Genomic DNA, 17,761 nt, shown 5'->3' with positions numbered 1-17,761 from the left:
TTCTTTCTCTATAAAGCTAATGCAAGCTTGAAGGAATGGATTTTTTTTACTTTAGTAGGATTTTTCCTTCTGTAACTTATTGTGCAATGTGTGCTGGCCATGACAACATCCTCAGGTGTTTTTCATGTGATTTAAAAAATGCGGTTGTTGTTTTTATTGTTGTGATATAAACTCTAATACTAAATTATTTCACTTTCAATCAATCATCTAAAAATGCGATTCATGAAACTGACAAAAACAATTCATGAAACAAAAACTAATTTATTATTGTCTCGCGAGAGCGTGAACGGATTCAGCTGTAGAAACTGTTGAGTTATATAAAGCTATGTTTTCATCTTGGCTATGGTTTTCGTTCTGATGTTTCGTCAAGATATATTTTGTTTTAAAAAAAGGAACATTTAAATGCAAACTTTAAAAAGTGCGTAACTTACTTTCTTTATCGCCACAAAGATTCCAACAAACGCAAAAGTGAATTTCTTACAAGTTTTCCGTCACGTCTATGGTGAATGTCAACAAGCAGTTTCGTGAATAAAGACTAAAGGCTGCATTAAAAAATGAGGGCATTTTCGGGGTGCCCAGAGCTGTAAACGAAGGCAGAAAGATGGGAAAGCATGAAGGTGAGAAGAGGAAAAGGCGGCGAAGTGAAGCGAGTTCCTCGGAACGAGAGAAGGTGGAAGAATGTGTGCGGAAGATCAAACATGTCGACTCATTGTAAGTTTCTCTTCACACTTTGTGTTTGTTGTAAGTGGATGACACTGTCTAAAAAACATTCCATTGGAGATTTTCAAACTTAAAGTTAAAGGTTTAAAGTTGATGGAAAATTTGGACAATTATAAATTGGAAATGTCGTTTTTGTGTTTTATGTCCTCAATATGAATATGTGAAAAATAACACGATTATGTGAGTTATTGTTCTTGAGAATTTGTAAATTAAATTGTCATTGTGGTGTTATAATATAATATTGAATATCAAGCTGTTTAGTCTTCCAGTGTGTTGATTTGAAAACGGTTTTGCCTTTCTCTTCTTTTTTTTTCTAGTTATGAGAAACCACCTCCAGGGTTAATAAAGGTGAGTGTTTTCTGGGTTTTTGATTTTAAGATTCTGAAAAGTTTCATGAGATTTTAAATTCCATGAGATGAATGTTCAATGTCTTTGGTGTAAGATTGTTCCTTTGCAACTTCTGAGGTTAATCTAATACTATTAGATTTATCAGTAATAAAATAAAATAATTTACTAATACTATTAGTAATAGAGATCGCAGGAGGATGACACCTTGAGTGCAGGTGTGTTTTGACTGGATTTATACCTGTGATATTTACCTGTGATTTTTGCCTGTGCCACCGTAGGTGGACGGAGGTTATGTTTCATCCCTGTCTCGTCTGTCTGTAAGCAGGATATCTCAAAAAGTTATGCATGGATTTAGACAAAATTTGGTGGACAGGTTGGGTGTGTGATGATGACGAATTTATTTGACTGGAAGAGTACCTGCCCGATGGGTGATCTTGGTCTAAGCATGCAACACGTTCTTCTGAAACGTACAGTACTTCTAATTGGGTGGTGTATAGGCAACTGGCACCTCCCTCAATCGCTCCTGAAAATTAAAAGAATAACCTCGGTTAATACATGCTTCAAGCAAAAACATGCTTACTGCTTATAATTCAAAACACCTCGCTGCATTTTCACTGCTGCGGACTGCGATCCCGACGGCTGCGGACTGCGATCCCGACGGCTGCGGACTGCGATCCCGACGGCTGCGGACTGCGATCCCGACGGCTGCGGACTGCGAACCCGACGGCTGCGGACTGCGAACCCGACGGCTGCGGACTGCGAAGCCGACGGCTGCGGACTGCGAAGCCGACGGCTGCGGACTGCGAACCCGACGGCTGCGGACTGCGAACCCGACGGCTGCGGACTGCGAACCCGACGGCTGCGGACTGCGAACCCGGCGGCTGCGGACTGCGAACCCGACGGCTGCGGACTGCGATCCCGACGGCTGCAGACTGCGATCCCGACGGCTGCGAACTGAGATCCTGACTGATCCTGACAGCGGACAGGAATTTATCAACTGAAACTGTCGTGGGAAGTGAGGTGCAGCTGACCTTTTGCATGTTATCCCTTCATCAAAGCAAAGAAGGGAAATTGGGGGAAAGGGAGGGAGCATTTTTGGAATGGGTAAAATTCAAATGACCGAAGGAAACTTACTAACGTAACCAGTGATTTAAGCAAATACGTGTTTCTACGTGTATTTGCTTGCATCACCTGTGGGTTGGCATCAAACCTGCTCGGTTCCTGTTTGTGTTTAGTTCCACCTTTGTCCATCTATTGTATACATTTCTTTGTTTATCTATTTATTTCTCCACCAATATTATCTTTAATCAATTATTTTGTTTCTTTGACTTCATAACTTAAATTATCTTTGTTTTTATTTGCCTGCTGAGTCTTGAAGGACTTGATGAGCTTATTGGGAGAGCAAACGGTTCATGCTTATTTACAAACTGGCTGTAATATTACACCTGCAACACTATTGTGTCAGTGTTTGTGTCATGGGGTGTTTTTAAGATCCATCAATTTATGATTTGAACAGTGTACCCTCGCAAATCGAATATGGCCATCTGGTGCTGATTTGACTGTTGCCGTTGTATTTTAATATCCAGGTTTACCATTGTCTCACAGATGATGCTCATTGCAATTTGTGCATCCATATTCGTGACCATCCCAATATTTATTAACATTGCATACCTATGCCTGTTGTGGGAGATGATGAGATCGCACTTCGACACTGTCCAGAATATTTAATTGTGATGTGTCATACATGCATATTTCCACCTATCCATCAGTCTTCCATGGTTTTACTTCAATTTTTGTTTGGCTCATAAAACTCCTTGACTCTCGATTGAATATTACATGCTATCTTCTTGTGATGTGTTATAGGAAACAAGACTTTTTGCCACCTTTTTGTATCCAAAGAAGACCTACAAAACAGAACAAATCAGGATGCAATAGTATAAAAAGAACAGGAGAGCGAGGGGGGGGGGGGCACCAACAGCAGGACCGAGGGCCAAATTGATAGAGATGCACAAAAAGTGGTGCGGGCAAGAATTAGGGGTAAGGAAGGACACAGTGGGTAGGCAAGATGGATGGATACAGAAGCAAACTCAGGAAGGAGGTGGGCTTGTGGTGGGGTTAACACAGGTAGGAATGATCATGGTTTTGGATGGGGGGTGATTAGATATGCATTGGTGGTGAACAGCTGTTTTGAGGACCTGGAGGGGAGAATGAGAATTGTGGGGAAAAAAAGAGGAATGAATGAGTGGAGGTGAGTAGTGATTTTGGATTTTGGGAGTTGTGTTGCTGGTGGACCATGTGCACCCTGCAGAAGCTGGGAGGAGTGGGGTGACAAAGTATGGAAAGAGCAGAGGGAGCAATGCCAGAAAGGAGGTGGTAGAAGACAGAGACCACAGACCTGTGTGCGATAACATCGTGATAAGCCTGTGGACTCGGCTTTGTTGCGGGAGATTCCAATGATCTTGAAAAATCTTTGCCTAAAATGCATCGTAAATGACCCCATTCGTACTCTTCAAGCAAACTGTCTGAGTCACAAGAGTGACAAATGCCACCAACCTCAAAATTATAGAATAGAACGAAGGAAACAATCAAGTAAATCATTTCTGGCTGGCTTAAAAAAAAAAATCTCTGGCATGGAATGAAAACTGACTCGCTCTCCTACATTCTGAATCCTTTTGTCAGGAGTTGCAAGAGAAGCCAGAAGATTGCATCCCAGACATTCCAGGCAATGAGACTGCCCGGAATTTCCTCGCTCATGCCCCCTCCAAAGGATTGTGGATGCCCCTTGGGAAGGAGGTGAAGGTCATGCAGTGTGAGTTTTTATCTCTTTGGCACGCTTCATGGTTGTTTGCCTGATTTCGTACAGTTAGGTCTGCTACATGTAGCAATTTTACCTGTGCTGTTGGGCTTTTCAACCTTTACATTTTAATTGTAGTTGAATGTTGTTTGAGGTTTTGTAATTTTGAGGGGGCGAAAAAAAGAGGAATAAAACTGAACTTTAATCCAAACCATCAGGAATGAAAGGCAAAGAGGCATTACATGTATTCCAGGATGATGTATTATTTGTAAAAAAGAAAAAGAAAAAAAAGTTACTTTAAAAAATGGTGTCATGAGCTCTATGTCACAATGCATCGACCTTAACCGTACCCATGAAGGTTGGCGCTGTAAGCAGTACGGCCACAGGACAGGTGACAGAGAATGTCCTTATTTTGCTACCGGCAACTCTCACCTTGAGCATTTCCGAGTGGTAAGTTGTCAAAGTAACGTGTTCACATCTGCTTAAGTTGTGTTCCTTTTTTATTATCATTATTTACTTTTTTGTCCCCAGTTGTTCTGCTCTTCACTGTCTGCCAGATTACAGTTTTGGTTTTCATCACCATCTCTTCCCTTCCAAAGAGTCTGTGTCCACTAGCATTTGTAGTGCCAAGGTTGTCTGCTCGTTTTCTGCCAAATACCATGTGCCCTCATTTCCACCGATAGCCAGTCCCCTTGTCTCTGCTAACATCCGGATACTGTCTGCTCACCCCTCTGCCAACACCTGAATACTGTACACTCTCGTCTCCCTCAACACCTGGCCACTGCGCTCTCGTCTCCCTCAACATACTGTGCGCTCTTGTCTCCCTCAACATACTGTGCGCTCTCATCTCCCTCAACATACTGTGCGCTCTCGTCTCACTCAACACCCGGATACTGCGTGCTCTCGTCTCCTTCAACACCTGGCCACTCTGCGTTCTCGTCTCCCTCAACATACTGTGCGCTCTCATCTCCCTCAACATACTGTGCGCTCTCGTCTCACTCAACATACTGTGCGCTCTCATCTCCCTCAACATACTGTGCGCTCTCGTCTCACTCAACACCCGGATACTGCGTGCTCTCGTCTCCTTCAACACCTGGACACTCTGCGCTCTCGTCTCCCTCAACATACTGTGCGCTCTCATCTCCCTCAACACCCGGATACTGCGTGCTCTCGTCTCCTTCAACACCTGGCCACTCTGCGTTCTCGTCTCCCTCAACATACTGTGCGCTCTCATCTCCCTCAACATACTGTGCGCTCTCGTCTCACTCAACACTCGGATACTGCGTGCTCTCGTCTCCTTCAACACCTGGACACTCTTCTCCATCAAAATACTGTGCGCTCTCGTCTCCCTCAACATACTGTGCGCTCTCATCTCCCTCAACATACTGTGCGCTCTCGTCTCCCTAAACACCCGGATACTGCGTGCTCTCGTCTCCTTCAACACCCGGAAACTGTGTGCTCTCGTCTCCCTCAACACCTGGACACTGCGTACTCTCGTCTCACTGTACAGCCGGATACAGTGCTCCTAGTCTCCGCCAATACCCAGATACCGTGCGCTCTCGTCTCTGCCAACACCGGGATACTATATGGTCTTGTCTCTGCCAACACCTGGATAATCTGCACTTCACTAATACTCAGAAACTCTGTCTCCTCGTCTCTACCATTCCTCAGAAACTCTGTCCTGTAACGGTTCCTTTTTAAAATAAATAAATCAACTCAAATTCGAATTTACTAAAGAATGTGCTCCAAAGAAGATGCTTGATTTAGCAATAGTTGTGTATATTATATTGCATTGACCTCTAAAGTACTTCTTCAAAAACGTTTTTGTGACTACAACCTTAACCTTACAATAGTATAGGCCCTTGACTTCATATTCCTGTAAAAAAAAAAAAAGGGCCCAAAGCGGACATTTAAAATCTTTTGAATGGTTGAAACAAGATTGTAAACTTCCTGAGGTTCACAATTGCCTTTTCATCTTGAACAATGACACCTTGTGGGTCACAGTCCTCTTATGAGATATACTATTTCTGCTGTTTCTTTTAATAGGCACATGAAGACCCCATGTATGACATTCTGAAAAACCAAAAACGGCAGCAGAAGGAGATGAGGTATAGATATCCATGTCGTGCCGCCACCGTAAGATTGTTTATCGTAAATGGTTCTCTTTTGGCCCTATACAAATGCACAAAGCCATTGAATATTTGGCAGGTCATGACAAACCTAAAGCCGCAATTAAAATGCATGGGAGACCTCTGGGCGATTACTCTGCCCCCTTCAAATCCCCCTGCCCTCCCTCTCCCCCCCCCCCCCCACCCCTCCTCCATGAAAACCAACATGAGGACTGTCTCTATCCACCATGACTGTGATAGTTACCTCGTCCTCCCGCACACCCAGTTTATGTTATACCATATCCTGGTCTTCAGAGGCCACTTCTTTATTTGTTTTAACGATTTCATTTGAAGAACACAAAGATTTAATGATATGTTAAACATAATTTTATATACTGTATGTACAGGATTAGGATGTTTCCTAATCATTTGAGGACATCGGAAATGTTATGATCAATGTCATAATTGCATGATATGGAAAGCATCGCATGAGTTGTCTTTTTCTTGTACAACCGTAACCGAAACAACAGGCTGGCAGGATAGCCGAGAGGTACACATACTCGTCTCTGAGTCATTTAGCCTGGGTTTGAATCCCGATCAGCTATAAATTACTGTCATCCCGGTGTTTCATAGGCAGGGTATTTCCTCAGTGTGTGTGCCCTCTCTCGGATGGACATCAAACTGGGCGTCCCGTTTCCCAGCAGTCGTTGGTAACCTCACTCCCCCCCATGGACCTCATCCTTTTGATGATGTACATTTGGCACTAACAACTGCATTTCATTTATAATTTATATTTATTTAGAGAATAAAAATAATGCTTCGTAAGCAGTATGCTGGTACTCATTTTGCCGACCTCGGAAGGATGACCGGCTGAGTCAACCCAGCTGATGTTATTTCAACGGTACGACAGGGGCTCAAACTCAAGACTTAAGGCCTGGTTGCATAAAACTCCCAGAACCTTAAGGAAAGATTTCCCTTGAGGTACGTTGTAATTCCTTAGCTAAAGATTTCCTTAAATGATGCTGCATACACAACCCTTCAGGATAAGGATTCCCTTAAAGTTTAGGAAATCCTTAGGAGCCGTTGCTATGGCAGGCAACCAATCAGATTGGGGATCAGAAGAGACGTCCGAAAGCAAGAATGCGTCATGAACACGTAATTTTAAATGACGCTTGTTATATGTTGCATGGGGAACACGTGCTTGCAGATGGAGGAATAAAATGATTCTTGTGTAAAATTCATTTGATTCTCATTCACCATTTTATTACTTCTGCCACCAAAGGTGAGCGGAGTTTATGGCCCGATTGCTAAAGCATCATTGAGGTAAAATCCAAACAACGAATCATGACCTTTCGTACAATGTTTAATACCCGGGTGACCGACGAAAGCTTTCTTCTAATTAGTGGAGAAAAGCCAAAGACAGGGGAGGGAATGCTCCCTTAATGTTAAGGGAGGATTTAAGGAAAAACTTAAGGATATTAATATATGCACCATCCTCAACTTAAGGATGTTCTTAAGGAAAAAGTTAAGGAAATCCTTAAATTTGTCCTGAAGGATGCTTTATGCAACCAGGCCTTAGATCTTAAGCCAGCCACCTTAACTGTAAAGCAAACACCAAGTTACGTCTGATATTTAATTCCTCTGAGGATTTAATACGAGGTTATAAATGACCAACGATGTGGCCGCGGCAGAAATTCGCATGAAATCCGCAATATATATTTGCAATTCTCCTGGACAGCTGTCCATATGAGAACTGCTCAGTGATGGGTTTCATTATTTTTTGGGGGATTAAAAACAGATGAACATACATGATTGACTATAAAAGAAAGGCAATGGGGAAATGGATGCTGCATATCCTCACGGTGAGGAGAAACAACCGATTTATTGAAACAGAATCTTCGGTATCGTTGCCAGAGATGAAACCTGGTGCTACAGAGTGAAAAGGCTGGACTTCTGTGTCCAGAAAATGTCAACGAGCTTTTCTGCACAATGCCATCCTCTTCCATGTTAATGCCATGCTGCATCCAAACCACAACGTCTGCAATCTGCGTCCGAGGAATGGGGAGTTGCGTCTCGCCCAACGTATTCACGGGGCTTCGGTCCAAGCAATTTACACATTCCCCAAAATAAAAAACCAGCTTCGAGGAATACATTTTTACATACACTGCAGTAATTAACATGGCAATATCCATTGCAGCAAGGACAGCAGAAGGAAGGCTTCTGTGCGAGGATCAGAGGTATTTTACCGTTTGATGAATTATATTGATGAAGATGAAGAGCGCACAGAAAAATGTGGTGAATGAGGTTTATCAACCAGCCTTAATTGCCCCTATTGTTACCTCCTTCCTGTGAGGTGGCCAGGGGAACAGTTGTGGCCTAGATCTTTATTGGAACTGCCTGGTCAAGCCTAACAATCGACTGAAAGTGCAGGAATTTGCAATTTGGTTAGGGTTGCCTGGGATAACTCTTCGACTTTTCGGGAAAGATGTTTGAAGTCCTCGGGTCGAATGGTGCACATGAATACATCGTCCGACGTATGCGAAACACCAGGGTGACAGTTTGTAGCTGGGTTAAGATTCAAACCTAGGCTTGATAGCTTAGCCAGGCCAACCTCTGTAATATCGATGGGATGGAAACATTTGGGATGACCCTCGTACTAAATGCTGTATTGTGGCAGAAAGTCTACCGTTGAGCTTATTTTGATGTGAACTCATTAATTTGTGCTTTTGTGCATCGATTCTTTATTTAATATCTTCAAAAGCTGAGTTGCTCTGAAATTTTATAAATGCCTTATTTTCACAAATGCTTTCTCTATTCCCACTGCCAATGGTTCTTCCGAGGGTGGAGCAATTGAAACAACTACTAGCTGAGGCGACCACAGACAGCGAGTCATCTGATGCCAGCAGCAGGAAGCGGAAACACAAGAAGCACAAAAAGGGAAGGAAGCGGAAGAAGAAACATAAACATTGAAACCATCTTGCCCTGGTGTGTGTGTGGGGTTTGGGGTTTGGGAGAGGGGGGCAGCTAGCTGGTGGTAGTTTGACGCTTGTGATTTGAAGAAGACTTTTGACTTTTGAAAGTCAATTGATGGATTATGCTGGTGGCTCTGCACAAGTGGATTTTGATGCAAACAAGTGACTGACGTCAGGTCGTGCATTCTGATATGCAAATTTTAGCCGTTTATGTGACGTCAGAACACCGACTTGAAAATCGATCCAGATTGAATGAATAATAAGTTAAAGTCGCCATAGATGCAACAATGCCAATTTGTGTTTCCTAATTTATTTCTGTACATATGGGTACAAAAAAAAGTGAAGCCTTCAAACTTTTCAGGTTTTTTTTATTTTTGTTGTACAGTATTCCAAGCTCGATGTTGGTTTTCTTCTATACAAACATATACATTCTCGGCATATGCAAAAGTTGTAATCAATACGGATATGTTCATTATAATACACACGTGTATGAAAGAATGCTGCGTTTTATCAAGTTAAAATATCTGATTACAGTCGCAGACTGGTCAGTTTCAAAGAACAGGACACGGACAACAACGGTTGAAGATGGCATTGACCCAATGGGAGTCGACACCAGAAATGAAAAATCCATGGCGTTGAGGGTAGAATGTGTGGCTGAGCGACAAACAGGAAGAACAACATTTTGTTTTTACAGCATTGCTAAGTGCACCGGTTGTGCTCGGTATGACAGCTTTTCTCAGATGGCAATGTACAAGGGAGGGAGATGAGACTCAACTACAGGATGGAAGAGTTGATTGGTGTTTGTGGACATCAAAATAGGTTGATTAGACCGCCGAAAGCACAATGAAAACATGTAAAATGTCTATAAATATGAGGGAAGAGTACAAATAACTCGATAGTTATGGGTTGGCTTCTTGAGCCAGGAAAACTATTCGACTCTCTGGATCCAGATTCTCTTTGTCTGAATACATTTTTATGTTGCGAGGCCGAAAGGTAATGACGTTTAAAATGCATACAATACACATTTCTGAAGATATAGCAGGCCTCACCCTCTCCTTTTATATTCCCCACAACGCAGCAACTGCGAGATCGAGCGCGTGTCAAATAGTCTTCCGCAAAAGTTCTTCCCACTTTAAAATAAACACCACGGGGAACTGATAGATGTTCACTTGTCTCCTATTTTACAAGTACACACACACACCGGAATTGGGATTTGATTACAACTGTACAAGCGGGGTTCGAAAAACAGAAGGCATGGAGAAGAAATGCAGACCCTGTTACTGCAAATGTAACAATGACGACTATCAGTTTATTTGACAAACATGCTGTGATTTTGGCCCCACCACTTCCACCCCATCCCATCCCTGACCCCTTTTTTTCCTCCTTTGTATATTATCTTCTCCAGTCTCCTACCTTGCTTTGACCTTTCTCCCTCAACTTGTCAATTTATGGAAGAGTGCTCGCAGCATTCGGAACACAAGTCGTCCAGCTCCGAGATGCGTGCTTGGAGACCTGGAGGTACTGGTATTGGGGTTAAAGAAGAGGATGCAGTCTGGTTCTCGGCCCATTCGTGGAGGGCCTTGACGGCGAGAAGAGGGGAAGCCGGCGAAAGGTCAGCGACGGAGTGTGCTGCAGCTTGTTGGACACCGTGAGAGACGACTGTAGATAAAACAAAAAAGTACAAGTGAGTTTCTGTCACAGGCTGCTTAATAAGTTCAGAGGACATGCAACATATTATAATCAAACTTTAATAACAGCCTCCTGATAACTCAAATGAATAACAGCAAAAATCCTCGTACAATTTATCATACTAGTGACAAGGGAAACTGGAAAGCTTCTCAAAATGCAAAGCCTGTTCACATCTGCTTTGTACTCGAAGTAAACTTGCCGAAAATTGTGCATTTTATTATTTTGTGTTCTCCATATTCTCATAATAAAAGTTTGTTGAAGATTTTGCAGCAAAACTTCGTGGTTAAAATGTTATGGCCTGGACACGCACACACTGAAGCTTAATGATAAGTAAGAAACACGGCAGCGATTTAAAAAAAAAAAGAAAAAAACCCCCCAAAAAACAAGGATGTCAGATGTGCGGTAAACTGGCTAATAAGGCCTATTTGTACCCGCTGCAATTTTGACCTTTGACCCAATTATTAAGTCTTCTTCATATCTACTATAATAAATAGAGCTCGTGTGGCTGAAGCTATGTCAGCAATATTCACTTGTCGATTGGTCATGGCATTCGCCAATCAGGTGTGCGTTTTTCCCTTCACTCGTTGATTGGTCGTGGCACTTAGGTAATTCCAGTATTGATGTTTACGGTGTGGTGTCCATCACATGCATTCCTCACCTCGTGAGACTCATCCAGGTGATTACTATATTGATCGCGACACTTTCTTTGACAATTTTACCTTTTTTTTGACTCCCCAGACAAAGCAGCCAATCAATGTTCGGTGGGCCAATGGATACTGCTGCCTTGTGGGTAGGGGTGTTTGCTAGTTCTCAAAGGTTTCAAAATGGTAAAAGACAACAGCTGAAATGGTGAAAAAATTATGGCCTGGATAAACAGTCATTACCCTGCATACGCGAAGCAAAAAGCAGGGATAAATGATTGGTTCATCTCTGTCCATCCATCTAATCAGTTTATGATTGAGGAACACCCTATCTAAATCGAATGTTGTATTTCTAACATGAATAGGAAGATAAGTTTACCATTTTGCCGAACTTTGGCGTTGAATTTGTCCCGACCTCACACAGTGGAGTGAGATAATATTTTTACTCTGCTTGCCTGGCAGTCAAACAAAATAAAAAATCGTTCCAAACAGGAAACATACTGTTTTTAAGGACGTTAAAAATAACAAACAACAGGCATGAATAAGTAATGTAACGTGTTAGATAGGGTGATGTCATAGACACCTGGTGGATAGGATAATGGAGGCCTGGATAGGGATATTTCCCAGGGAGGTGTGCGAGCCTGTCAGGGATTTTACCGGTTTCCAATTACTCAAGAAATCACTTAGAACTCCGGACAGTGAATGAATGAATGAATGATCGTTTTAAGGCCATTTTCCCCGCTAGAGCGGGGGTTAGCCTTGCGGGCCCCATGACGATCATGGTTCCCTGTTTTGAGGCAATGTTTTTATGGCCGGATGCCCTTCCTGACGCCAACCCTTGGTCACCTCTTACGATGCGCAGGGATACGGTGTACCTATTCTAAACCGGGGTACACACCGTGATCATTCATCCCAGCAAGCTGGTACTCAACTCAACTCCGGACAGTGTACAAGAGAAATTTATTTAAGATAAGATTTGCGTAAGGAAGAATTTCACAGTTCCACGACTCAGAAATCTTAACCATGCCAAGTTACACTGGCATTAATATACTTAATATACCATTAATATACGATATTCCCCAGGGAGGTGTGCACTGTGCAAGCCTGCTTGCCAGTGTGTGCACATGTGCAGGCCATGGAGCTCAGAGGGGCAGCTAATTTTTGTGAGGTATGCCTGAGTACGTGGGAGAGGACTCAAGGTGCTACGTGTCACCGAGTGCACCCTTAGAATTTGGCAGAGCAGGCAGTTCGTAAGGTGGCCCCAGCGGCCCAGGGGTGCCACATTGGAGAGGAAGCAGAGGGCTGCAGTTGGAACCACACTGGCCAGTGCCCAGCTACAAGATTTGTGGGCTACCACCAAACTCGATCGAGCTCCAGCACCTGGAGCGGAGGTTAAGTGGTTACAGATAACTACAATAGCATGGGAGGTGGGGGAGGGAGAGGGTATGGCAGGGGGGAAAAGGGGGAAGAGAAATAGGAATGTTTTTTTTCCGAGAAATGGAGAAAGGAATGTTTTCGAAAAATCTTAGTAAAGTGCAGAGATGCCTCAACCTTTGTAGCATTTTGATATCCATGGATACTGGAGATAACCAGAGTAGGCTAATTGGATTTGAGGACCCATTGAGTCCCAAACTTCAGAGCAAGGGTAGGCACAAACCCCTTTTCTCCCCCCCCCCCCCCCCCCCCCCCCTTTGAGCTTCTCTGCTTGCGAGCCAGGTGAGGCAACGCCACCTCACCTTTGAGTCATCACACGTGCTTTGAGAGAGAGTTCAGTTTACCAGAATAAGGGGAACGGGAGGGACAGATTAGCTTGGAGGGGCAGGAGTTAGGTATAAATAAGATGGATGGATTAGTGGGTCATTATAAGGGCCGGCCATTTTACTTACTGCCACCGCATACGACTGCCACCGTTGGACATCTGCCGGCTCAGAGCCCTCACCTGTTTTTGCCAGCCTTTCCACTTCCCTGCCATGTTGCCACCTACATTTTGGGCCATAAAAGCCGAAAACCCTTTCGTGAAAGGCCACGTGGGCCATGTTATCTTTCTTCATTGTGCCACTTGGGCCAAGAAGACTCCAGTTTTGGAGAGGCCATGTGGGCCATTGCGATTCACCAGTTGCTGAGCGGACCTGCAGTCACCGAGGACAAGTGTAGGGCCGGGACCCTGGGCCCTGATAGTTGGTTAGGGAGGTGCTACCAGGTAGGGGCAACCAGAAAGAATAGCTCTCACTGCTCTTCATGCCGGCATCGATCTGTGACACGACCTGTTCCCCGCCTGCTCATGTTTCCACTTGGGGTCAAGTTGCATTTTGCTGGACATGACTTGTAGTATTTCTGTCTTGTGTAACTCTATCTTGTCTATTTCCTGGTAAATGAAAGAGGCCTTCCATTCATTCATTGCCTCGTGGGCGCATATCGGTATGTGTTAAAGGGTAATTATTTGATGAATGGTGATTGCTTTTTGTATTCTCACCCCATGTCCCTTCAATTACACTTCAAAACCACTTGGTCTCTTGGTTAATGTGGGTGGTTCTGATCACGATTGCAGTTGTGCACATCTGTTAAATGGACAAATTGGCTTCAGCCGTTTAATGCCCATAACGTGGTCATGCCTACGCCTAACGACTCCGCTCGGTCGTTATTCGAGATCAGGCATATGGCACTGACAAGTGCGGCTGCATCTACTGGCTCTGAGGTCCCACTCTGCATGGTATCATGGTGGACAGACATGTTATCCGGCCCGGGACCACCAAATCAGTTGCCCCCCGCGACCGCTTTGATGCGGTTCACCAGGATTCGAGCCAGTCAACTGGATAAACGTCGAATTGAACAGCACGCTGATTTGCATAATACACATCCGGAAGAACAAGTGATATCAACATTTTTATTTATTTTTTGCTTTTATTTACCAGCAGGTGTAAAACTTGCTACAAATATTTACATCCTCCACCCCTGTGCAGGCTTCTCATAATGTAAGCATTTCTTTAAAATTGCATCAGCTTGATGCTCTCGCACATCCCACTTTTGGCAACATGATACAAATCAAAATAGGCCTTGATGATTTGTGCTTTTAGTCTGATTTTGTAACCCTCCCAATTGTATACCTAATAAAAATTCAGTACTGTTCTCTGCGATAAGCTAATGCCCCAGCAACACATCTGTCTCTCCTGGATTCTGTGGAATATAAAACTCTCAAAATTGTTGGAATCTCACGTGATGCCACAGCACAAGACCTGTCGTGTTCACATTGCAAGGCAGGTGAACGGTCTATGTTCTTTTTTGCTTCTTCTCCAATGTTGCTCCTTCGCAAATCCTCCAAACCACCCTGTCTGTTCCAAGACGCACATATTCCTCCAGTAATCCCCTCCTACTCCTGGTGAAACATCCAAATTTCAGGATGATTTCACGCCAACTCTTATTCCTCACTTGGCCTGTCTACTGAACCACCTTTCAGAGACTGTTCCGTCTCACTCCACCACCCCCCACCCCCGGGCTTCGATCAAGCGGTGCACCGCCATCACTTGCTATCACCAATTGTATCCCCCTATCTTTATTACCCCCATTAACCTTTCTGAGCCCTGGTGTTGGCTTAGCGGTTAGGGTGCCGGCTTGGGATCCGAGGGTCCTGGGTTCGAATCCCGGTCGATCGCTGAATAAACGCCAGGGGGGTTGACTCAGCCTGTCATCCTTCCGAGGTCGGCAAATTGAGTACCAGCTTGCTGGGATGAATGATCACGGTGTGTACCCCGGTTTAGAATAGGTACACCGTATCCCTGCGCATCGTAAGACCGTGACCAATGGTTGGCGTCAGGAAGGGCATCCGGCCATAAAAACATTGCCTCAAACAGGGAACCATGATTGTCATGGGGCCCGCAAGGATAATCCCCGCTCTAGCGGGGAAAATGGCCTTAAAACGATCATTCATTCATTCATTCAAACTTTCTGAGCCCAACCGTCTTATTTACAAGTTTCAGTGTTTCCTCCCTTTCCTCTTTTCCTGCCGATTCATTCCCTTGACGTTTGTTCCACCGACTGTTCTACCTTGCTCTTCCATAAGCCTCGTTCCTGCAAAAAATATGATAAAAAAAAAAAAAAGGAATGCCTTCTTATTAATAAGAACAATTGGTATTTCTGAGTTGGAATTCAAAGCAGAGGACCTGTTGCTTTCTCACCACAGGCAAGTTGGTTAGTCTTGTGTTCCTCTACTACCTCACATCTGGTATTGCTGCCCCAACCCCTACAGTCCACAGAGGATCCCCCCCTCCCCCCCTCCAGTCTTAAAACATTTTTTATGGTCATCCAGTAACCATTTCCTTGTCCATTCCAAAGACATTTGCAGATACATATGCAGCCAAAGGAGGTGTGTTGGACTCGTGTATTTACCTTCTGTGGATGTTTTTTGTAACATCTTCACCAGAACCTCCAGAATGTTCTTCACACCGTTGTTCGAGCATAAACTAAGCCCCAAGATGCCTAACTTGCCTGCGGTACAGTGAAAGTATGGTAAATAAACAAATAATTGGGTGTTCATTTATATGAACGTAGACAATGCTAACACTCACCAACGAGTCGAAGCAGCGTCGCCACCGATGGGTCGGTCACATGGATATTTCCACCCAGGCTCCCATCTTGTTGCTTTCCCCACTTGGCAAGAAGAGGCCAGATAAGTTCCCTGGGAAAAAACAAAGAGAACGCAATGGATGAGGCAATTGAATAAGCTCCACAACAGATCTTTAGTGGTTCTGCTTTGACACTTTCCAGGTTTAACAAAAGGCCATCAGGGTGCATTTTAAAACAACATGAACAGTGGTAACGACACCGGTACAAAAAGTATTTATAAAGTGTTTTGGAATGAACAATGGCACTTTCTACCGGTGCCAAAGCTTTTCGCTTTGCGTTGGGGGTAAACACGCCAGTGGGAATATGAGGAGGACTGGCCGGTGATTGGGGAGCAGGATAATGAACAGGATTGGGGTATTAAAAGAGGCGATTGGTACCGGATAAAGCTGTTGTGCGTCCAATTCCAGCCCAACTGGGCACAAAGCAGCTGCAGGGCAAACACCAGCTCCCAGGCCTCTGCACTGAGCTCTTCTTCCCCTGCCATCCCCGCAGCCCCAGATCTCAACAAAGTGACCCGCGGACTCTTTCGCACAGCCAATAGAAAGCTTGTGGCCAGCTCACTCAATGCAGACTGTAGTTTGCAGTGGGAAAGAGCAAGTTCAAAAAGTAGCAATGAAGAACAAGTTACAACAATGGCTTACACCTAACATCCACACATGTACTTGCTGGCACATGTTTAATATCGCATGTTAAGGTCTTTTTAAAAGGTCGACCATTATGTGCTAGGCCCCTGGCCAAGAGCTAAATTATTGCTTTGCAATACATGCCTCCTACCAGCAGTGCCAATGAATGTTTTTCTTAAACAAATTTTAAAAAATGACGAAACACCCTGCAACTCGAACTTGTTCTGTAACTTATCATAATAAAGCCATGTGCTATGTTTCAGTTAAATATGTTAAAAGGTAAGGGGAAAAGTAAAGAAAAGGGACCCATGTATACTATGTGATATTTTCTCTAAGTCCAAAATGGCAATAACTCTGTGAAAAATTAGTGAAACGGACCGAAACTCGAACTTATTCTGTACTTTTTTTTTTTTTGTATACAAGATCGAGGCTTTTTTTCTGTTACAGAAAACAAAATGAAGTCTTCAAAGAAAAGAACATCTTCCCTACAGTCAAACATGGAGGAGGTTCAGTGATGTTTTGGGGTTGCTGTGCTGCCTCTGGCACAGGGTGCCTTGAATCATGAAATCAGGAGATTACCAAGGCATTTTGGAGCACAATGTTCAACCCAGTGTCAGAAATCTGGGTCTCTGTCGAAGGTCATGGGTCTTGCAGCAGGACAATGACCCCAAACACTTCAAAAAGCACCCAGGAATGGTTCAAGACAAAATACTGAACTGTTCTGAAGTGGCCAGCAATGAGTCCAGATCTAAATCCCATTGAGCACCTATGGGGAGATCTGAAAACAGCAGTTGGGAGAAGGTACCCTTCAAATCTGGGAGAACTGGAACAGTTTGCACAAGAAGAATGGGCCAAACTGCCAGTAGAGAGGTGTAGGAAGCTCATTCATGGCTATAGGAAGTGGAAGCGCTTGACTGAAGTTATTTTGTCCAAAGGCTGTGCTACAAATATTAAGTCTAGGGTGTCAATAATTTTGTCAATGCCATTTATTTTTATTTTCTGATTTAAAAGGATATATTAAGTTCTGAATCAAAAACAAAGGTTCTGTAATATTAACAGTGAAATAAAGATTTGTGGAGACCAAATACTTCAGTGAATTTCCACTTATTTAAAAAAATTGTGAGTTATTTGAAAAAAGTGCAAGGGTGCCAATATTTTTGGCCACAACTGTATCTCTATCATACTCATAAACCATTTCAAATATGCTCAAAATTACTTGAGGAAAGATCTTCAAAGCATGCTTTTA

The 17,761-nt window shown here is 43.7% G+C and overlaps 3 protein-coding genes across 12 annotated transcripts in view; 1 reads left to right on the top strand and 2 right to left on the bottom strand.

Annotated features, from left to right (window-relative positions):
* AHCY (adenosylhomocysteinase) overlaps positions 1–17,761 on the bottom strand; it is a gene marked incomplete at its 3' end in the record, with an annotated part of 390,713 nt that overhangs the window by 79,301 nt on the left and 293,651 nt on the right.
* Positions 270–17,728, top strand: RP9 (RP9 pre-mRNA splicing factor). 5 transcript variants are annotated; one of them, XR_013625038.1, is made up of 7 exons: positions 270–711; positions 1,038–1,068; positions 3,748–3,877; positions 4,221–4,312; positions 5,909–5,970; positions 8,801–8,955; positions 10,398–10,906. XR_013625038.1 is itself a non-coding variant. In XM_068131213.2 (7 exons), the coding sequence occupies exons 1-6, from the start codon at positions 602–604 to the stop codon at positions 8,938–8,940; spliced, it is 555 nt and encodes a 184-aa protein (XP_067987314.1). In that variant the 5' UTR covers positions 270–601; the 3' UTR covers positions 8,941–8,955; positions 16,963–17,728. The 5 variants fall into 5 exon arrangements, 4 of the variants coding, with proteins under 4 accessions (XP_067987314.1, XP_067987313.1, XP_078643186.1 ...); XM_068131213.2 differs by lacking the exon at positions 10,398–10,906 and adding an exon at positions 16,963–17,728 and having other exon boundaries at positions 8,811–8,955; XM_068131212.2 differs by having other exon boundaries at positions 8,811–8,955.
* ICE1 (interactor of little elongation complex ELL subunit 1) overlaps positions 9,294–17,761 on the bottom strand; it is a 524,149-nt gene continuing 515,681 nt past the window's right edge. For all 6 annotated transcript variants that reach the window (XM_078787036.1, XM_078787037.1, XM_068131209.2 and 3 more), the window contains 4 exons: positions 16,270–16,463; positions 15,835–15,944; positions 15,656–15,754; positions 9,294–10,601 (listed from right to left, as the gene is read on the bottom strand). In XM_078787036.1, coding sequence (XP_078643162.1) covers positions 10,384–10,601; positions 15,656–15,754; positions 15,835–15,944; positions 16,270–16,463 — 621 coding nt within the window. In that variant the 3' untranslated portion in view covers positions 9,294–10,383. The remainder of the gene's footprint in view (positions 10,602–15,655; positions 15,755–15,834; positions 15,945–16,269; positions 16,464–17,761) is intronic.

The sequence above is a fragment of the Myxine glutinosa genome, chromosome 11, assembly GCF_964187855.1.
Source record: "Myxine glutinosa chromosome 11, kmMyxGlut1.1, whole genome shotgun sequence".
Lineage (NCBI taxonomy): Eukaryota > Metazoa > Chordata > Myxini > Myxiniformes > Myxinidae > Myxine > Myxine glutinosa.
Note: the sequence above shows the minus strand (reverse complement) of the source record. Positions and strands in the feature narration are given on the sequence as shown.

What these genes read in the sequence shown, in the direction of transcription:
- RP9 (XM_068131213.2), top strand. Translation starts at nt 602, where the DNA reads ATGGGAAAGCATGAAGGTGAGAAGAGGAAAAGGCGGCGAAGTGAAGCG. An exon ending in ATCAAACATGTCGACTCATT is followed by an intron (nt 712 to 1,037) that starts GTAAGTTTCTCT and finishes TTTTTTTTCTAG; the next exon opens with TTATGAGAAACCACCTCCAG. An exon ending in GGAGGTGAAGGTCATGCAGT is followed by an intron (nt 3,878 to 4,220) that starts GTGAGTTTTTAT and finishes GTACCCATGAAG; the next exon opens with GTTGGCGCTGTAAGCAGTAC.